A 21,870-nucleotide genomic window follows, 5' to 3' on the forward strand; every position below is an offset into this window, starting at 1 on the left:
GCAATCACTTACGGCCATGCTCCATCTCCAGTAATGCAGAAGACTGTGATTCCAATGAGATAATTGCATTCATTTAGCAGCAAATTGAAAATATAAAGAGGAGATCTAGCAACTGCTGAGCAGTGACTGTGATTAACCATTGGGGGAAACGTCTGTAGAATACGTAAGGCTATCCAGTTCCTTAGACATCTTTTGAGATGAAGCTGCCTCTGTCTTGCTGCCCTCGGTGTGCTCTGAGGAGACAAAGTGGGAGATCTTTTAACGTCAGAGGTACCACCTTCTGCACCAACCCCTGACTCATGGATACTGTATGGCAGGAGCACATTTGTTTAAGTCAAATGTTTTACTTTGGAGTGAGGACAACATAGCATGCTGCAGCATCATAAAAGGTAGGAAACAAGAAAAGGACTGACACAGGCCGTGTATTACCCAGGGTGAACTCAGATGACAGCTGATTAAGCCAAGGCTGTTGGTTAATACTTGAGATCACTCTGTAAAACTGTGAACATCCTAATGGTGGTTGAAACCGGCATGCTGATGTCTTGGAATTTCCCCTACAGCTATGTATGCCTGCTGAGCTTCTGTCTCAGTGATGAATTGGTTTAGGACCGATACACCTTCACTGTAAGCTCTTGGTACTATGATACACTGGCAGTCTAGGTGAAGGTGTTTGCAAATTGATTTTTTTTTTTCTTCTTATCCAATTCCTCTGTGTCTGAAATGTTGTTTCAGTAGTTAGAGAAGATTGGGTCTAGGCTTGTGTGAATTTTGTTCTATTAAATGCTTGTCTTTTGAGATTTATTTAGGTTTTGCTGTTACTTAGATTTCTAGTGGTGGCTGGCTCCCTAGATGGTTTTGCTTCTGTTTAATCTTTACAAAGTAGAAGCTGGAACAAACTTCTTTGGTTTTCATTTTTTTTTTCCTGACTTATTTTGTTTTCTCATAGAGCTGAAGGTCAAAAAAGTAATTAGCTGTTCTCTTTTTCTTTGCCATTCAGTGAGTGTTACGTTGCATAGATTGAGCTTTATTATTGGACAAGGACTTTTTTACTCAGAATTCTGGTGCAAAAGTAGGGCAAAGTAGTAGCACAGTCCTTGACTTACTAAATCTTAGGAACCTGGTATGTTTTCAGCTGGTGATAACTCCATATGGAAGATCATGGAAATCTTGTTCTCGTTCTTCAAAAAAGGAAGTTCAGCAAGTCCTGTACCCATTGTTAGAACGTGGAAAATAACAAGTGTGTGGATGAAAAGCAAGCTTGGCATGCATGGTCTGATAGCCAGTTTTCTTTGCTGACTGTGCTCAGCTGCCTTCTGAGAAGCAGCAAGAAATCCTGTACCTGCCATTAGGCACTATTCAAACTGCAAGATAATTCTCTCCTGTCCTGTTATCTGGTGCCCAAATGAACCTTTGCAGGAGACTGAGGGTTTTTTATAGTTTATCTTTGTTACATAAATTATTAATGAACATTATCTTGATCTCAAAAGCATACTGTGGTCAAGGGTTCTGTAAAGTTTTGTGATGGTAACAGGAGTTCTAGATAATATATAGCAGCATTCCAGGGTGGTTTAGGTGTTATATCAAAAAACTGTTGAACAAAACCAAATCAGAAACAGCAAGGCTAAATGAGAAATGAGGCAAGAATATACTGTACAAGCAAAGCATCTGTGGGTATGTGCATGGCTTTTAGTCAGGTTTCTTTGCTTGAACTTTCTACTCTTTAGCATCCATACATCCACTGATACTTAAAAGTGTAAGGAACATAGCTATACTGCAAGACCAGAATGTGGTCTGTAGCAAGCTTATGCTGTGCACATTACAATTTCAATATCCACCTATTGCACACATCCACCTTAACACACTGTAGGTTAAGGTTACTTTGCAATGTCTGGTATATTTTGTAGTTTGTAACTGGAATTTAAACTGCTGGGTGCAATTAAGTGTCTAGCATGAAGCCTGCTAAAGCAATATGGCACTTTTACAATTTGCAGTTGGGCTCACGTCCAGCTGCCAACCTTGGCATGCACTGAGGGGCATAGGGCTCCATCAGCCCTGAAGAGATCACCAAGTGATGATTATGTCTAGGTTTAAAACTCTTGTAAATTTGCTGAGTTTTTGAACTGAGAAAAGGGAGAATGAGAGAAGAAGGAGCCTTAAGGAGGGGGGGGGGGGCGGGGAGTGAGGGGGAGTGGGGTGGGGGGGTTCCTTCTTCTCCTCCAGTTACTATTTTGTAAACCTTTTTCATGAGCTAATTTCTTTGCCTATGCTTTAAGGTAAATGGGCCAAGTGATTCCTTCGTGTCTTTAGGTTAACCTTTTTGTCTCCCTTCCCACCTGTCTCTGAACTTCCTTGTTTCTCTCTTATCTTTTGCTAGGCAGACAAAATAGAAATGCTCAGTGAACTTCCCTGTTCCACAGGAACCTGTCAGTGCATTTCAGCATGTTTATTAGGATGTTTAAACATTCCTCTCTAATAATAATTAATGTAGCCACCAAGGAAAGCTGTGCCAGCAAAGATGGAGGTATCAGTACAAAGTCCAGTTGATAATGGCCTGGTTCTTTCTGCTGGTTGTTTACACAAATGATTGGACTGAGAGGCCTGCCTCTTGCTGACTGCCACTCCTGCCAGCTGGGTAACCTCCCAGCATCACAACAGGGGGCAGGGAAGCCCTCCTAGAATGGAGATTTCACTGAAGAAACTGGAAGTCAATGGTAAGTATGGAATTTGGAGTCACCTCCACCTATGAGTTGACACAGATCCTTCAGAAAAGGAGAAGAGGACTCCAAGCTTGAGCACAAGCCCTTTGGAAAATTCATAATGCCCAGGGCAAAATGATGCAGCTCTGGTGTCGTGGTACAGTTCTGTGCAAGTAAACGTGAAGTCTTAAAGGTGAAACACTCCTTTTCTAATAATTGTTTGGCTTCTTATGGTGGTTTTTTGTTTGTGTTTAAGTAACTGCCCTACATGATAGATAAGCATGTATGTCAAGTTCCTGTACTCAGTTAAAAAATAAGTACCTTTGGAAGCATTTTGTCGGGGCCCTGTGGGCATTGATTGCCCTAATGGCCCTGACCAGCCCCATCTGGGATGCCCACACCCCCCCCCACGGGCCCAGGAGCCCACCTAAGCTCAGCTCCAGGCCCTCAGCCCCCACCTGAGCTACGCTGCCTGAGGGGGCCCAGCCCCTCACCGACCCCGCAGACCCTCACCAGCCGGCCGGCTTGGCTTGGGTCCTGCCTCATCCCCACGGACCCGGCCAGCAGCCGCTGCACCTGACCTGTGGGTTGGCTTCCCCGCCTGGCCTCGGGCCTGTCCCATCCCATGGGCTTGCCGGGTGGTCCGGGTGGGGGTGTTGGCCCTGGCTGTGGCCAGCCCCCCCTCACCTCGCTCTGGTAGCGAGGGCTGGGCACTGGCTGCAGAGGCCCCCACCCCACCAGCTGCCCCATCCCCTTGGGTCCCAGCTGCTTCCTGCGTGCGGAGCCCCCAGCCTTTGCAGCTCTGACATGTTCCCTGTGACTGTCTGCCCTGACAAACAGAAGCATCCACACCTGCTCGGAACTCTAGGCCCAGTCTATGCCTTTTCTGAAGGGGAAAAGGATGAGGAGGGAAGCAGAAATGTGTGTCTCCCCCTAGCAAAAATCTTGAATGCTTCTAGAACTGCACAGTGCTGTGAGAGTTTTTTGCAAGAACAGGTGTGCGGGGAGATAGGATGAGAAAAGAGAGGGCTGTTCTTATGTACAGTAAGACAAAACAATGTCAGAATAGTGATAAAAGGTTGCCTAACTATCTGAAACAGGTTATTTAGCAAGAAAAATCAGTTTGTTTAAATGAAAGGCAATTAGTCGTATCATAAACAGTTTTACTTAGTATCAAGGTTACTGATGGGTTCCTGATGCTAGCTTTAGTTATCTTGTTTACTGGGTGGGTGGGAGTGTGTATAAAGGTATATTAATGTTATCATTGCATGGAGACTTATTAACTGAAGGGCACAATAACCTAGCAGAAGCAGCCTCACATCAGGCATGAGCAGTGGTGGACAGTTCTTGCTGGTTGTTGTACTCCTAGACACTGTCGAAGAGCTTCTGAGGTAGGAGAAAATTACCTATTTCTTCTGTTGATTTATTTTTATTTATTTATTTTCCAGTGACTGTGCTGACACATGATAGTAGAGAAACAAGCAGACATAACAGTAAAAATTGTTGGGGAATTTTTATTGTTCCCCTTGAGGTGAATTAAGCACGTTTGTTAATTATAGAGATTTAATGAACACTGCATTGGACAGAGTCCCACCGCCATCAGCAGTTCTACAAGGAGCCCGCAAAGATGTGACAGAAGCCAGCTCCCCTGCCACACTGGAATGAGCACCCATGCTGTGAGCATCAGCATGGCATCCTCAGCCCATCGAGACCATCCCCCGGTGCCAGTGCTGCTGGCCAAGGGTGGCTTATAAGTGCTCTTGCTCGATCCATCATCACACATTACCTGACAATTGCTGAAGCATTTCCTATCTTACCAGCAAGGGAGTTTTCTCTCTTCACTGGAGTCATTATGTTTCCTGGTGTACCTGCTCCCAGACAGCTTAAGACAGTTTAACCCCCTCGGCAGTTAGGCCTTCTTGCCCTCCATGCCAGATAGTTTCTTAGTCACAAATTACTATTGCTGAGTAGTTACAATTTGAATTTCCCTTTCAAAATACTTCAGCTGTAATCAAGCCACCCCTGCAATTTCCCTTTCTCCCTCTAAGACAGCTGAAGATATATGTCTTTCCATAGAAATAGAACTAATTTAAAGTAAACATTGCAAGCCAACACTTTTATTAAGAAAAAGGGAATTTTTTCTTTCTAAATAGCTAATAAAGCAGGCAAATCCAGTTTGCTCCCAGGAAATCAACTGTTCTATTCTTCTGCATGTCTCCCTACCGGTCTACTTCTCCCATTTAAGTTAGTATTTATGTTACTTATTCATACAACTCCAGCAGCCTGTCAAGTGTTGACTCAGGCTGTATCCACCTACCATTTCAGACACCGGATGTAGTAGATTAAATATTGGTATCATTAAATGCTAAGTTTTATTTTCTGGTTTCACAATGGTGCACACAATTGCTCTGTTGATTTTGTGTCATTATACAGTGAAAGAGATAATCTTAAAGGAGGACTAAGCTTACCCAAAAGCTCCTCTGAAAAACACAAGGGTCTCTTTAAGATTAGACTTGTTAAAACACATTTGGTTACAGCTGATCTAATGGGAAGTATTTAAATCCTGATCTAGATAAATCACCCAGAACATGCACACAGACACCATAAACAGAGGAAAATTATCATCTACCGTTCTCCCAGTTAACAGATATGAATGTCTAGAGGCTGAGGTGGTATAAATATCAATTGAAAAATGTATAATTTAATGAAGTAGAAGTTCTTTATCTGAGAAAATGACAGAAAGGAACGCAAACTGTTGTGCTGTACAGGAAGCTGCCCAGGTCACGGGATTTCCCTCAGACACTCAAAAGTACTGGTATAATTGTAGAGGAAGCAGATGCTGGGCTACAAGCAAGGCTGCAAGGTCTCTCAGTGGGAGTGTAAGGCAGAACTGGCGCACTGGAAAGCACAAAGTGCTAGACAAAGAGGCTTGAAACGGTGAGTAAGTACGCTACCGTTTGATTCCTCTTAATGTTCAGGAGTGCACGATTTTGTGTGTTCTGGTGAAATATGAAGACTACATATAGCAAGCAGGGACTCCATTATTTCTCTTTATGCAACAACTGAAAAATGCTGAGGCGTTGTCTAACTATGCCGGTCAAAATGAGTGCCAGTTATATAAAGCTTCACTAAAACAGTTATTAAAAGCAAGGCTTTTGCTGTGTTGTGTGAATAAGTGTCCTGAACTCTGTTGATAGAACGTACCTTGCAGTAAAACATTGTGTTCCTGTTTCTTCTCTGTACTGCAAGTCGTATTAACCTGAATGGGCAGAGAAGGTCCAGAGTTGCTAACACATTTTAAAACCCTTCTTTTAAAGAGGAGGGATAATTTCTCATTTCAGAGCACACAAAGTATTTTCTTCAGTAACACAGACCATAGTGATATAACGCATGGTGGAACAGAGGTCATTCGCTCAACATTGGAATGTCATTATTTTGCATGCAGTGAGGCTTTGCCAACATACATCCATTTGAACTAAGGATAATACAATAAGCATCTCTTAATAACATCATGAACTAAGGACAGTACAATAAGCATCTCTTAATAACATCGTGTACAAGCCTTTTTCAGAATGACAGTGGCTATTTCTGGTCAGAAATTATTGTTCTGACAATAGCTGAGATGCTGCATTTTTGTAATGATCCCATCCCAGCCAGAAAAAGAGAAACTTAACATTTTTAGTCACCTTGTTCAGTGGACATCAGCTAATGGCTGCAGCCTGTGGACTCCAAATGAGGTGGCGCAAGCTGGAACCCAAAATCATATTTCATATTTGGGAAATGATGCCATCCTTTTCCTGTAAAATTCATGTATCAATTAATCTCCCTTTGAGCAGGTCAAGATGAAACACTGAAATGGTAGAGTAGCAGTCGCTGAAGGTCTCCAGAAAGTAAAAAAATATTTGAGGAGAAAACAGTAGGTTATTTAAGCAGACAATATAGATCTCTATGTTTTTATAGACTTCTTTATGTAAAAGGGACCTATTTGTTTTATTTATTGTCCCTGTCTGTAAAGTTTTACTCACAGCCACCGTTCATGCCCGAGGAAGCCTCTGGTTTCTGATGGGAATGCAAGTTTGCTTTTTTCCAGATCAAGTGGTTAATAATGCTTTTGGCATGCTGATACTCATTGTTATTAGTCTAAAAATAAGCTATTGGGATGAATTTGCGCTACCCAAATTGTGTAATGTATGCGTACAATATTTGTGAAGAGAAACTGTATCAAAAGTTTGTTTGTGCATAGTTAAAAGTTGACAACAGATTGATTCACCTAGAAGATATGCGATGCAAGAGAGCTTTTGAGTGAACTTCCTGCTTTGCGTAACTTCCACGTAAAACTAAGATGGAGACTTCTGTGCAGAGGGGTGTGCAGGAATTGCTCTCTTTTTACATTGGCTAGAAAGTAGTGGTGTTCCAAAAGGAAGAGGGAGTAAATGAGAGTACTTGCCATGAGTGGATTTTAACATTAGGTCTTTATTGCAGGAAGAGACTACTAGTTTCCTAACATTCTTAAATCTTTTAAATGCAATTTTCATGTAAATTTCCCAATCCTAATTTAACAGGAAGCTTTTAAGGCATGTTACTGCCTGGTGTAAGACTGGCAGTTGAAAATGTATTTCACCATAACTGTGTAATGATTTTTGCATTTACCATTGGTATAGAAAAACCAAACCCAAAACCAAGTCCAAACCCCTGGAACCTGTATTTCTGTAAATAAACATGACAGACATTAATGATGAGGAACTTTATTAGTGCTTTCTTTCATCTCACCCTTTAGCAAATTTGCCCCATCCTCCCCAGAAAAGTTTATACCAGGATTCTCAGATTTTCTCTGCCTTCCTCAGTCACTGTGTTGTTCTCATGGATGGGAAGATTGGACCCATAAACTACTCTACTTTTACAGCCTCATTAAAGCTCCTGTCCTTGTTACATGCTTTTTGATCATAAGACTTACTCCCATCTCTGAAGAATTCTGTTGATTTTTTCAAAGGGAACACTGACAGCTAAATCCCACCTCCAAAGAAGGGAGAAGAAAAAAAAAAAAATTGTGGATAAGTAACAAGAACTAGAACTTACATGACAATTTGCAGAGAGCAACACAAGATTTTGACTTTAGAGAATGGGTCATTATACAACATTCTTAAAGCTTTTGAGGCCAAAAAGTGAAAAAGAACAGCTGAGCAACATCTTGAATTTACAAATTACAGCAGGCAGCAGTGCTTTCATCGTGGTCTTCAAACCTTGTACTATGAAATCAGAAGAGAGCTGTAACTAAAGTGTCAGTTTTGTGTGTAATTAGAAAGAGGTTGTTATTCAGCTGAGATTGAGTGTGTACAAAAGAGGACAGAACACGTAAAAACTGTACAGACAATAGTTTATTGTTCCGATGTGTTGTTGTGATGTGTCACATTATATTGTGCCCTCATGGCCACTCACAGAATAAAGCAAGGATTGGGTTTGTTTTAATTTGCCTTTCATCTGCTTGATGGTTTAAGGACGTATGAATATCAGCCTACGATTGCATACTGAAAACCTTCACTGTATAGTCTGAATTTGGTAACATCCTGGAGAACATGAAGTTTCCATGGCAAGGTTACGAAGTTCAGTAGTGCACATGGTCCCAGTGAAGGGTCACAAAATTCACATAAAGTCCTACTGAAATCAACTACTGATTTAGAACTGAGGTCTGACACTTGACATCTTCAGTGGCAAAAGCAATTTACATTTACAGTAACCTCACCCGCAACAAGGTTGAACAAGGTCATTCTTTTCAAACCTGTTTTCCTAGATAATGTTGAATACCACAGGATCCTACTAGGCTCTGAAAGCAATTCCTTCATGACATGGCAAGCAGGACACTGAGAGACTGTGACAGGATCACTCCTACCCAATACAAAAGAATGCAGTTTGAGTTTGTTAACAGTACCTTTTCTAGAAAGAAGAAGGGAATGGATAACTATAGTTTTAAATGCTTCTCAGAATACCAAAAGATAAAGAATGTGGGTTTTCAGTAACATAAAATTTCTTCCATGCTCCCAAGTGATTCAAATTGCACTCTATTGTCATTAGTATATACCAAAACAGCTGAAAATGTTGCACTGGGCCCAGTCGTAGACTGAAATATATAATAAAGTTTGGAATCAGGGGATGTAAAAGAGTCCCTCAGTTTTATCCAAACCTCTATGAAAAGTCAGGTTTTCATAATAAAGTTTGAAGAATCAAAACAATAACTATTGTGTTTAAGAGAATACGGTTCAATAAATAAGATTATTTCTTTTTGGCAAATCGCTGAAAGTGTGCTTTTTTGTGTGTTTGTTTTGTTTCAGAGAAAGTGAATAGAAGACAGTGTAAAGGTCTGTTAAGTTCCAAATCGTGGAATTCAGCAATGATGCACTGGGGAAAAAAAAATATTTGTGGTGTTACTGCATGTATCCTTATTTTTGCAACCATTTTCATCTCTTCCTGGAAAGATGCTCAGCAACAGAATAACATAACTAGGAAACACTTCCCCCAGGCAACCACTACCAGTCCAGCATATCAGTCTTGTAGAGGAGAACCTGCTCAAAATGCAATAACACCATTGAAAGATAACAGAACTTTTATTATATCTGCATACTTTGACAACAGAGAAAGCAAAGTCACTCGTGTGATCGGGATTGTTCACCATGCAGAAGTAAAACAACTATACTGCTGGTTCTGCTGTCAGGACGACAGAAAGATGTATGTATCAAAAGCAACAATTGACGTTCACTCGGACAGATTTGGGTTCCCTTACGGTGCAGCAGATATAATTTGTTTGGAACCCGAAGGCTGCGATCCAACACACGTATCAGTTCATCAGTCTCCACATGGAAATATTGACCAGCTGCCAAGGTTTGAAATCAAAAACCGCAAGACTGAGACCTTTTCTGCTGACTTCACTGTATGCATCTCTACCATGTTTGGAAACTACAACAACGTCTTGCAGTTTATACAGAGTATGGAAATGTACAAGATTCTTGGGGTACAGAAGGTGGTGATCTATAAGAACAACTGTAGCCATCTGATGGAGAAAGTCCTGAAGTTTTATATGGAAGAAGGAACTGTGGAGATAATTCCCTGGCCCATAAACTCACACCTCAAGGTTTCTTCAAAATGGCTCTTCATGCAAGATGGAACACACATTGGCTACTATGGGCAAATCACAGCCCTCAATGACTGTATATACCGTAACATGCGGAGGAGCAGATTTGTACTTCTTAATGACGCTGATGAAATAATTCTTCCCCTTAAGCACTCAGACTGGAAAACGATGATGAGCAGCCTTCAGCAGCAAAACCCGGGGGCTGGCGTTTTCCTCTTTGAGAACCACATCTTTCCAGAAACCGTGTCTACTCACATGTTCAACATTTCATCCTGGAATACTGTTCCAGGTGTTAACATATTACAGCATGTTCACAGAGAGCCTGACAGGAAAAACGTTTTTAATCCCAGGAAAATGATAATCGATCCACGAAAGGTGATTCAAACTTCAGTCCACTCTGTCCTACGTGCTTATGCGGACAGTGTGTATGTTCCCATGGATGTTGCCCTCATTTATCACTGCCGGGTGCCCCTTCAGGGACACCTTCCCAGAGAAGCCCTCATCAGGGATACAACACTGTGGAGATATAACTCATCGTTAATCACGAATGTTAACAAGGTGCTGTATCAGACCGTACTGTAAGCTCAGAAGCGCAACCTTGGTTGTAAGGAGGGAAAGTGGAGAGCTACCCGTTCTGTGGGCAGGCAGAGGACAGATTGTAAGATCCTATTAAAATCACTTTCACCTGAAGCTTACGTCTTACAGAGGCTTGGGAGAACAGCCCTTTTGTGTACTGTGCAAAGGTGAACGCGTCTGACTTGTGAACTGAATCAAGGTATCCAGGGAAGAGATTTTCAAAACCGAAAAAATGTATTTGATCCAAAAAGGGTGGTGGAGGCGTCATACCACTATTTCCTAGAGATGTTCGCACACCGTTGGGAGGAGCCTGATGGTGTTGTTGTCTCCACAGGAAATTGGTGTCACATACCTCTTACTAGAGATATATATCCCTTTGACGGTATCTTACACATCTGTGGCACTGAAAGTTGACTGTGTTGTGTGTGCTACAATTGTAAGTGCACTAATGACATTTAGAGGTGTTGCAATAGGCATGTACTGCTGTGGTGTCCCCAACAATAAATGCACTGTGTATTTAAAATCATCTGTTATTCACAGGAGTGACGGTCTGTGATGTATGGCTTTCACCACTAGAAAAAATCCCAGGACAGAACTCACATGAATGCCAACATTGCATGTTGGTGTAGCAATGACTGGGGTAGCAGCTGCTGCCTCCAAGAAGCGTTTTTGTGAACAACTGAATTTTATCATTACCTAATTATCAGATTCCCCTTTACATTTGTCTTTTAATCGATTTGCATTTTGAAGACAATGGCTTGCTTGTGTTTCTCCATTTTACACAAGCTAATTAGACGAACCGACAGGTAAATGCTGGGGTCGGGCCCTGAGCCCCGCTTCGGCGCGGCTGGGCCGGGAGCAGCGCTACCGCCGCCCCGCTCCCCCCGGGCCGCCTGCGGGGCGCGGGCTGCGCACCCCCCGGGCCCGCCCCACGCACCGCTTGCCCGCCCGCCCCGTACAAACGCCCCCGGGGAACCCGCGACGGCGGCGGGCACTGGGGGGGGGGGGCGGGAAGGGGTGCGGCTTGCCGCTGGCTCGCCGGGCATCTCCCGGGGCCGCGCCCCGCCCGGGGACCCCGGCAAGCCGCCGGTACCGGTAGCGACCCGCCGGGGCGACCCCAGAGTTGGGCCCGCGGGGGGACGGCGGCGGGCGCAGGGCCCCTCCGGACGCGCGGCCCGGGCGGGGCCCGCGGGGTCTCCCCTCGCTCTCCTGCCCGCAGCCGCAGGTGCCCGGCCGAGCGGCCCCGCCCCGCGGCAGCTGGTGCCGGGGTGGGAGCGGCGCGGCGGGACGGGCGGCCCCGGCCCGGCAGCTGCCTCTGACTGGGCGCCGGCGCTGCGGCTGCTGCGCGGGGCCCGCACCCGGCGTCCCCAGCGGAGGGGGCTCGGCGAGGCCGGATTCGTTTCCACCCAAGGAATGGCAAAGGCGGTGGCGGGCAGCTGTGGCGCTGTTTGCCGGTGCTAACCGTCTAACGGTAAGTTAAAACATTTTTTTTTGAAGTCTCCGTCTGAATACGCTGCGAGCCTGGAGCGTGATTTTGGACGGAAAGGCCGCGCAGCCCCTCCGGGCGCACGCCAGGCCCGGCCGGCAGCTCCGCACCCGCGGGGGCGAGCTCGGTGTCGCGACAGAGAGACGCTCGTGGGCTGAGCCAGGCAGCCGGAGAGGTAAGTCAAAGCGACATAAGGGATCTATCCGCCGCTCCCCGCAGCAGGGGCGGTTCCGTCACGTCCGGGACGGCAGGGCTGCCTGACGCGCCGCGCCGACCTGCCGAGACAAACGCCGTACCGCCGCGTGCCCCTGCGTGGGCCCAGCTGTGGCCGCCCGCCGCGCCCCGCGCCCAAGGTGCAGCCGGGCCCCGCCCCCGCGGCCTGCCCCGCCCCCGCGGCCTGCCCCGCCCCCGCGGCCTGCCCCGCCCCCGCGGCCTGCCCCGCCCCCGCGGCCTGCCCCGCCCCCGCGGCCTGCCCCGCCCCTCGTACCCCCGGCCCGGGGAGGTGGGCGCGGCGCGGGGGGGCCCGGCCGCTCGGTGGGCGCCCATCTAGTGTCGCGGGCGCCGCTGTGGTCACCAGCCCGGAGCGCAGCGCCCTGCGAGCTCTCGCGGCGGGACGAACCGTGTCCCAGCTGAGGAGGTTCAGTGCGCGAGGCCGACAGCGGGAGGGACAGTATTTTCAGTGTTGCCAGAGGATTGTTACTTGGCCTGATGGACCCATTTTCAAAGCACGCGAGGTCCGGTTGTTCGCAGTAGTAGTTCTGCTGAGGGATGTATGTGCACTGTAGGAGGTGTGTGCATACAGGGGAGCGCTGCCAGGCCCCGTGCCGTGGGGTCGTCAGGAGGTGTTGGGCCAGCACGCTGGCCTGGTGGGTGGTTAGAATAGAAACGGCCAGCTTAATTTTTTTTAGAGCAATATTTTATGAATAATGGAATAATACTGCCCTCAGTTTAATCCTTCAAACAATACACGTTGGCGGACTTTGGACCATATAGAGAGGAAGGACAACAGTGTTTCAGAGAGTCTTTCTGAAAGAGATAAGATATCAGAAGATTAGCCAAGACAATCTAGATAAGGATGGTAAATGATTGTTAGTCTTACGAATTTTTGTTTTTGTTTATGCACCAGTGGTGTATGTTGTCACTTCTGGGGAAAACCATAAAGCAGATGGCAGAGTATAACTTTTTCCAAAAATAATGATTTAATAATGCTCTTTGTAGTTAGACCCTGGATAAACCAAGGATTAGACTCTTTATTGTCCTGTGCAACTGAATATTAATGACTGAAACTTTGCAGTCACCTCTGCCAGTTGCTCCTTGTCCTCACCCTGGGTTGGGAGATGAAGTGGTAAGCTGAGAGTTACCAGAATTAAACTCAGTCTAGACATTGCGAAGATACTGAAATGGGTGGCATAAAAGGCCTTCAGCTGTCTCAATGCAAATAAAACAAACTGCAAAGGAAGGCCACAATGCAGAGAACACGTGGAGGAGATTAATAATGACCTAGGAGTGGCTGTTGAACTAAATTAGCACTTTGTTCCACCTTTTACTAAGGACAATGCTAGTTGTGGAGGGTTAAAGAAAGGTGACAGAAAAGACAGTCTGAAAATAGAAGTTGTACAGCAAAAGTAAAAACAACATTCCAGTTGGAAGGTGATACTGAATAGTTTCCATTCCAAAATTCTAAGAAGACAGAAGCTATTGATAGCAGGTGTTTCATAAATGTGTCATGTGTGTAGTGGTACCATGTGGCAAGAGAAAGCATGAGCGGTTCCTTGGTTTAGGAAGGGGATAAGTATATGCAAGTTTGTAAATGCAATCTTGGTCACGTACAAGGTTTTAGAGTAGATTTTTAGAAGGGCTGTGACGAAAGAAATAAGGAGAAATGTGATTAATTTGAGCAACCTGGTCTAGTGAAAGATGTCCCTGCCCACAGCAGAGGGGTTGGAACTAGATGATCTTTAAAGGTCCTGCCCAACCCAAACCAGTCAGTGATTCTGTGATTCTAACTGGGACAAGTGCTCTTTATTGTGCAACTGCAGTTGGCTGAGAGATTGAGTAGGTGCATTAATCTTCGGCTGATGACAGCTCAGATGTATCTCTGCAATGTGATGCATCTGCAAACAATGTAATCCTGGCATATGTTAAGAAAGAATATTTCCATCGGTGATGAGGGCTTGTCACTGTCATGTACAAATGGACAAGGAACAGAAATTTCTCATCTCCTGTGCTAGAGATTAACTGAAACTGGGCCAACTGCACAGGAGCAACTGGTCAAGGAAGAGTGTTTCTTATGAGAGGGTATTAGAACAGCCTGTCTTGTTTAATAAAAAAGCAGCAAATGGGAAGACTAGGCGGTGTGACTGCAGTCCATAAATGCAATAGGGTGGAAGAAGGGCTCTTTTACTATTAAGGGGAATACTGACAAATAACAAACTGGCACAAAGTAGCCATTGATTCTGTCAGCTAAATTTAGTATTAAAGCAAATCTGCATAGTGTTCTACCTGGATAGTAATTGGAATTAAAAGACACAAAACTAGAATGAATTATTGTTATCATAAAATAAACTTTTTAAGTATGCTGGAAGCATGGTTTGTAAAGTCAAAATTGGCCAAGTACACTCTATAGTGAGGAAATACAAATGTAATGTTCCTAATTAACCTGACTATATATTTTCTGACTACATACCTGTGCAGTTAATTTCAGAGGATCAAAAGTCATGAGTCACATGTTGGGAAAACCATGAATTTAACTCCTTAATAATGACATATTTATTTAAGATTCTGTGTTCTGGTGTGCCTTGAGTTCTGTATTTTGCTCTTTTTCTCTGCTTCTAGAACCTGCTGTTGTTTCAGATCTCTCTCACAGTTCCTCATCAGAATTTGTATTTACCTATTTTAATTAAGTCTATAGTATGTTACTGAAAAAATTTATTGCTCAAGAAATACAGATATATAGGATGTTTTTCTAGTTCTCTTTAAGTATGTGCATGAACTGCAGTTGTATCAACATGCAGGATTAATTTCCAGAAGGATGCTTAAGCAGCCTTAAAAAAGTCACCCAAGCACCTAGGTTTCATTTGCTTCAACTCCACACTCAAGTTTGTCATTTAAATTAAGTTCTTGGGAGGCAACTGTATGCTTTGCACAAGACAAGGAAAACTTGTTTTTCTGGTAGGTGTGGCTGCTGTTACGTCATTAAAGAACACTAACCACGGGAAATAAAATGTGTCAGCAAGTGCCTTAGGTATGTACTAGCATTTTTTTCCTCAGTATTGTTCTATACTGAACAATTTGTGCAATTAAATATTAATCTTAAAATACTTAAGTTTTTACCTGCTTAGAATACACAATTTGTAGGTTATACCTTAGCAAAAATAAATGGAGGACTGAACAGAACTTCACTCAGCTATCTGCTTTAAAAGGTACTTTTTGCTTTCTGATGTTTACTGTTCAAAACACTGTTGAAGTATTTTTTTTAAATGTTCATTACTTATAGCAAGCAAAAGCAGAAGAAATAACAGGTAATAAATTAATTTTATTATTTAATGATGACATGGTTTGATTTTTCTTCAGTAAAAAAATAGTTATTCTAGAAGGCCAAACAATAATTTAAGTCATAAACAGGCAAGACCAAGGAAAAAATGTTAAATATGACCTACTCTGTGTTGTAAGAATGCTAAAATATATAGCAACCTGGGAATAAGAATGTCCAGGGGAAACTTTTTGCCTGATTTTAGAATGTTTAATAAAAAGACTTAGAAAATGTGAGGTTTTCTTAGTCACAAATCTCCAGCAGAAGGTTGTACGACAGTAGCAGGCTCTTACCACGTATCTGCAGGTCTGCTCTAAAGGCTTCTGAGGGGGGACTCTCCAGGTCAGAGATGAGGAGCCAGCGCTGGCTGCTGCTGCTGCTCTGCTTTGTGCCTACTGTGCTCTAGGGGAGATTCCTGGCCCTGTGACTCTTCTGGTCTGAAAGCACTTTCTTGGTGGCTAGGAAAGGCTGCTATAAATCATCAGCCTTGGCAAATGGGGCGTTTTAAGGGGTGTGTTGTGACCATCTTTCTCCTTACTTTGCTTTTTCACGGAAGAGCAGTCGTGAAAATGTTGCACATTATTCTGAAGGTGTGGACAGTTACTTTTTGCTTAAACTCGGTTGAGATTCAGAAGCTGGATTTTACTGGTTGTAAAATACTGTATTTAAGCACAAAACCAGACCCTAGCGGAATTTTTCAAGCCAAACAGTGAAGTTGTCAGTGATTTTTAGGAACTTCCAAAGCTGTGAAGCTGCTGAGTATGATATCTGGATCAAAACTATGGATTTAGGTTCGTTCTGGTTTTGTATCTTGCTTACTTTTCTTTGAAAATGCTACTTTTCTGTTCCATCACAAAACAGTATCAAGATAGAGGCTTTCAAAATAGCTTTACACAATGTGTGAAATCTGGGGGAAAAAGCATGAAATACGAGGTTTAATTATTATCTTAGAATAGACTGAGTAATATGCTTTGGAAAAAGTAGTTAGATATTTAGCTTGTGCATACTCTCTGAACATACTTAGCTTAATAAGTACTTAAGCAAGTGATTTTATTAAGTCTTGAGAAGTAAGTGAAAGGACAAGAAATATGAGAATTTTCCAGTTTCTGCTGCAGCTGTCACATTGCTACCTGTTTTAGCTACAAAATATAGAAATCTGGGTCTTTTAATGATACTATTTTTTTTTCTCAGCAGCTGACTTTATGCAGCTATGACATGCCTACTAGAAACATTTTCTTCATCTTGTTCAATAGAATCAGTTTATTCTATCTTGACATTTTACCCCATGCTTCTTGCTGGCAGTCGGGGATACTGCCTTCTGCCAGTCCAATTCTCTAATATAACGCGAATTTGATTAATCTGGGGCACTCTTCTTCCAAGAATCTCTGTGGTACAAGCAGTCCTTTGAAGAAACTTGCTGTCACCTTACTGTTTTATGGATCGTATCTGGATGCCTAAAGATGAATTTGTAAAGGAAACTAATCTGAGCTCTACTTGCAGAAATTATGGCTCTAGAGTGCCATGAGCTCCCCGTCAGGCATTGGCACTGGCTGGCACATGAGTGCTGCTAAAGAATTTGGCCATCCAGGTGCTTGGGGATGCCTGCCTGTTCCTGCAGCAGCAAGAGTTTAAGATCTGGCCCCAAAACCATGCCAGGGCCTGAGCCAGCATTAATGCCATGTGAGAGGGGCCCAGGTCTCCGTGAAGCGTAGTACGAGGCAACCTTCCCTGCAAGCCCTGCCTTGTACAGTGCTAAGGAGGGCAGAACTGGTAACTGAGAATGAGTTTTATACCCACATAGGTTTCACCTGTCTTCTGAGTTTTATCAGTTGACCTTCCTCTGTGTGTATTTTGTCATCTGTTGTGAATTGCAAATTAGGGAATTGATACATCAGCAATTGTATCTGGACCATCATGTGCAATCCCCAATTGCCACGTTTTTTATGAAGCTGATTAATTCTGTATACATTTAATTTGTATATCTGCCCCTAACTTGCCTGTGAGAAGTCTGGTTGAGGGTTTTATTTGTGTATAATTTACATAAACACCGTGTAGAAGAAAAAAACCCCAGCTTTTGTTTTGCTTTAAAAATTACTGCCCGATTATTTCATTTGATATACTAAAGTTTGGATTGTAGAAAATCATGAATAATGGCTCCTTGTCTCCTATATATAAACCTCTGTCATATTCTTTCACAGAACCTTCCATGTACAGAAACTTCCACACACCTGACATAGAGGCATTGAGAATGTCACATACAGTATTGTCAATTCAATTAAAGGTGTGTTTTGTGACCTATTTTTTTATGAAAACACAGTACCTGTGTCTCTGATTATGTAGTGCACAATGATAGAGATCTGTGCCCCATCTTGTTAGAGAAATTCTTGAGCAACAAACATGAGTAAATATTGTCTCATACTACATATTTTCTTTTCTGCAGATGTGGCAGCATGAAGTGCAAGGAAAAAGAAATCTGCATCCACATTCAGATACATTCAAAATGTTGTGTGGTGGGAAAAAACCTTATTTTGCTGTTGCTGTGTGCATTGTTACTTTAACTTCAATGGTCACGCTTTCTTACCTTAGGTTACAGAGACTTTCTTACCTGCCAAAAATAATCCAAGAAGGTAGCAGATGTAGAGGGAGAATTACCTATAGCACAATAACACCATTGAAAGATAACAGAACTTTTATTATATCTGCATACTTTGACAACAGAGAAAGCAAAGTCACTCGTGTGATCGGGATTGTTCACCATGCAGAAGTAAAACAACTATACTGCTGGTTCTGCTGTCAGGACGACAGAAAGATGTATGTATCAAAAGCAACAATTGACGTTCACTCGGACAGATTTGGGTTCCCTTACGGTGCAGCAGATATAATTTGTTTGGAACCCGAAGGCTGCGATCCAACACACGTATCAGTTCATCAGTCTCCACATGGAAATATTGACCAGCTGCCAAGGTTTGAAATCAAAAACCGCAAGACTGAGACCTTTTCTGCTGACTTCACTGTATGCATCTCTACCATGTTTGGAAACTACAACAACGTCTTGCAGTTTATACAGAGTATGGAAATGTACAAGATTCTTGGGGTACAGAAGGTGGTGATCTATAAGAACAACTGTAGCCATCTGATGGAGAAAGTCCTGAAGTTTTATATGGAAGAAGGAACTGTGGAGATAATTCCCTGGCCCATAAACTCACACCTCAAGGTTTCTTCAAAATGGCTCTTCATGCAAGATGGAACACACATTGGCTACTATGGGCAAATCACAGCTCTCAATGACTGTATATACCGTAACATGCGGAGGAGCAGATTTGTACTTCTTAATGACGCTGATGAAATAATTCTTCCCCTTAAGCACTCAGACTGGAAAACGATGATGAGCAGCCTTCAGCAGCAAAACCCGGGGGCTGGCGTTTTCCTCTTTGAGAACCACATCTTTCCAGAAACCGTGTCTACTCACATGTTCAACATTTCATCCTGGCATACTGTTCCAGGTGTTAACATATTACAGCATGTTCACAGAGAGCCTGACAGGCAAGATGTAATCAATCCCAGGAAAATGATAATCGATCCACGAAAGGTGATTCAGACTTCAGTCCACTCTGTCCTACGTGCTTATGCGGACAGTGTGTATGTTCCCATGGATGTTGCCCTCATTTATCACTGCCGGGTGCCCCTTCAGGGACACCTTCCCAGAGAAGCCCTCATCAGGGATACAACACTGTGGAGATATAACTCATCGTTAATCACGAATGTTAACAAGGTGCTGTATCAGACCGTACTGTAAGCTCAGAAGCGCAACCTTGGTTGTAAGGAGGGAAAGTGGAGAGCTACCCGTTCTGTGGGCAGGCAGAGGACAGATTGTAAGATCCTATTAAAATCACTTTCACCTGAAGCTTACGTCTTACAGAGGCTTGGGAGAACAGCCCTTTTGTGTACTGTGCAAAGGTGAACGCGTCTGACTTGTGAATAGAGACGTACCTTGTAAGAGTCCACAGTGATCGAGTGCTAGTTTAGAGTTGGGCTCCTCAGGGAAAGTCTCTACTGTAGCTTTGTTAGGTGTGAGAGCCGAGGCATAGTGAGAAGATGGCTCATTTATAGCCTGTAACTATGGAAGGGCATTATTCAAGGCCTAGGAGGTGACCATTTAGAAATTAGAAAGTTAATTTAATGATTTCTACCTTTCCCTCTTTTTCTTTTCACATCTTCGTATATGTTTTAGCTAGTACAATGAACCTGTGAATTACCTGAAGAAGGAATGAATTGATTTTTGATTATTTGTATCTCTGAATCACTTGGTGGACAAAAAAGTACAGCTGTGCTTAGTAATGCTCATTAAAAGGTGGCTTGGGACAGCGTTTCCCAGATGAAGACCTGCATTGGCATTCACCCTGTAACTCGTTAGAATCACAGAAGCAAGATAAGAAAACAGCAGTTGTAGCACTGGAACTGCCACTTTTTTAGAGGTGTTTCTTCTTATGGGAAACGGGAATTTGTAGCAGAGCTGTAAGTTATTTAATAATAACCAAGCATCAATGCAGATGGTATTACTTCTTCTGGAAAATGTAAAATGAGTTTGTTTTCAATTAAAAATCAATAAATCAATATTTCTTAACTGAGTCAAATAATGCAAAAGGCTATCCACAGTTTTCAACCTACGTGCAAAAAATACAACTACAGTCAGTTTTAAAGGTAATGTTGCTTAATTCTTGAAGTTTGTATGTCACTGTACTGGTACTAAATTTGTGCCAAGTTGAGTAAAAGGTAAACAAATACATTGTGAAAATAATTGAGCAGAATCTGCCAGATTCAATAGCAAAAAAAAGGAACCCCTTATCTTCTTGGAAATAGCGTTTGTTAAAGTGGTGATGTATTGTAAGGGTAAACGTAGCTGCTGGGGTGCTGATCCAAATGACTATTTAGCAGGGGTTTTGAGACTTGTAAATTTGAGAAGGGTGAGCCTTCTTGTTACCTGCAGCTGTTCTGAATTACTTAAGCGGTAGGTGCTGAGTTATGTTGGAAAGCTTTAAAATGGAGGCAAGGGCTACAGACTGATGTTAAAGAAAAGGAGGCTGTTGTGAACTGAAAAGGTTGTTTCCAGGTGGAAAGATGGAGGTATGAACAGCAACTTATGATGTGTAATAGCTTTTTTTTTTCCTTCTTCTTCTTCTTTTTTTTCTGGGGCCATGAAGCCTCATAACAAACTGTTTCTTCATTCACAAAGCTTAGGCATTAGGTGGATTTTAGTCCTTTAGTAATGGGTAAATTGAATTATGTTGCTGCTTTATGTAGGTTTAAGGGTACGGCAGCTGCATCTCATCCAACCTCTACCTAAAAATAATACCAAGTAGTTTGTAACTTCTGCTGAAGGGTCAGATGGGAAGCAAAGTAAATGAAGTATTTGCTCACTGTAGCTTCACAATTTTGGTCATATTTTTTTCTGTTTGCTAAGCCCCCAAAGCTATGTGCAGTGTACTGATGTGGTAATGTATTAGACCCTTCCTATGAAGGGACGTCCAGGGGCAGTGATAGTCTGATAATTTGGTCTGTGGCAGAGAAGTGTGTGTGAGGGCAGGTGTGCTTTTTTTTTTTTTTTTTTGATTTTAAATTTCTACACCAGTGTCATGTTTTCATTCCTTCATCTGTTTTGTGGTGGCACATACCTGTGCCCTTAAGAAGCACCATCGTTAGCAGATTATTATCATTAGCTAGCATATGTCCAGGTGGAACTTCTACTTAGAAGTCTTCAAGAGACAATCTGGAAATAAGTGTTTGCTAATTGTGTTTATAATAATCATCAGCTGCTATTGTAACAGGCTAAAACTTCATTCAACTAAAACTAAAAGGGTAGAAGAGCAGTGTAGCGTGTATTGCATGCTTATCATGCTTTTCTGCTTGCGTACTCTGGGACAATGCAGAAAAGGAGAATTTTGAGTTCCTAATTTTGAAAAATTTTCTGCAACTTGTAAAGTACATGTGGCAGGCTCCCTTTCCAGCTGCAACTTCATGGCTGTTAACAAACTGCTATTTGCTTTACAGTGGCAGCAGCATCTCCCAAGGTCTGTATCAACAAATTGACAGCTGTATTAACATCGGCGGTGCCTGCCGCAGTGATGGTCTTGCTTGGCTAGAGGTCCATTTAGAATTGTAGACCTGTGTAGTTTAAAAGGTGCAGCTGGAAATCCAGCTCCCAGCTCAAAGCAGGGTGAGGTAGCATGGTTTGCTCAACACTTGTCTAGGTGAGCTGGATACACAATCTCTCTGGGCAGCCTGTTCCAGTCTTAAACTACCCTCACAGTGAAGAACTAGTCAGAATTTCTCTTGTTGCAGTTTGTGACCGTTGGCCTGCTGCATGATGCTGACACGAGCCTGACTTTGTCTTCTCTATACCTTCATATTGGGTAGCTGGAGACAGTAGCAGTGCCTCCTTACCCCATGCCCACTCCAC

The 21,870-nt window shown here is 43.1% G+C and overlaps 2 protein-coding genes and 1 long non-coding RNA gene across 5 annotated transcripts; all 3 read left to right on the forward strand.

The window, feature by feature from the left end:
* LOC119153126 lies at window positions 1-3,033 on the forward strand. The gene is made up of 3 exons (XR_005106051.1): window positions 1-389; window positions 2,375-2,711; window positions 2,953-3,033. It is a non-coding gene; the product is annotated as an uncharacterized LOC119153126 (long non-coding RNA).
* Window positions 3,034-5,510: 2,477 nt separating this feature from the next.
* On the forward strand, window positions 5,511-10,921 carry LOC119153123 (beta-1,4-galactosyltransferase galt-1-like). The gene is made up of 2 exons (XM_037399059.1): window positions 5,511-5,633; window positions 9,023-10,921. Exon 2 carries the CDS (start codon window positions 9,082-9,084, stop codon window positions 10,399-10,401), a length of 1,320 nt encoding a protein of 439 aa, XP_037254956.1. The 5' UTR covers window positions 5,511-5,633; window positions 9,023-9,081; the 3' UTR covers window positions 10,402-10,921.
* Window positions 10,922-11,729: 808 nt separating this feature from the next.
* Window positions 11,730-20,041, forward strand: LOC119153121. Of its 3 annotated transcripts, none has more exons than XM_037399048.1 (3): window positions 11,730-11,866; window positions 17,612-17,694; window positions 17,854-20,041. In XM_037399048.1, the coding sequence occupies exons 2-3, from the start codon at window positions 17,620-17,622 to the stop codon at window positions 19,207-19,209; spliced, it is 1,431 nt and encodes a 476-aa protein (XP_037254945.1). In that variant the 5' UTR covers window positions 11,730-11,866; window positions 17,612-17,619; the 3' UTR covers window positions 19,210-20,041. The 3 variants fall into 3 exon arrangements, with proteins under 3 accessions (XP_037254945.1, XP_037254944.1, XP_037254946.1); XM_037399047.1 differs by lacking the exon at window positions 11,730-11,866 and adding an exon at window positions 15,046-15,125; XM_037399049.1 differs by lacking the exons at window positions 11,730-11,866; window positions 17,612-17,694 and adding an exon at window positions 15,059-15,125.
* The last annotated feature ends 1,829 nt before the right edge of the window (window positions 20,042-21,870 follow it).

Source organism: Falco rusticolus, chromosome 9 (genome assembly GCF_015220075.1).
Source record: "Falco rusticolus isolate bFalRus1 chromosome 9, bFalRus1.pri, whole genome shotgun sequence".
Lineage (NCBI taxonomy): Eukaryota > Metazoa > Chordata > Aves > Falconiformes > Falconidae > Falco > Falco rusticolus.

What these genes read in the sequence shown, in the direction of transcription:
- LOC119153123 (XM_037399059.1), top strand. Translation starts at nt 9,082, where the DNA reads ATGATGCACTGGGGAAAAAAAAATATTTGTGGTGTTACTGCATGTATC.
- LOC119153121 (XM_037399048.1), top strand. Translation starts at nt 17,620, where the DNA reads ATGTACAGAAACTTCCACACACCTGACATAGAGGCATTGAGAATGTCA. An exon ending in TATTGTCAATTCAATTAAAG is followed by an intron (nt 17,695 to 17,853) that starts GTGTGTTTTGTG and finishes TCTTTTCTGCAG; the next exon opens with ATGTGGCAGCATGAAGTGCA.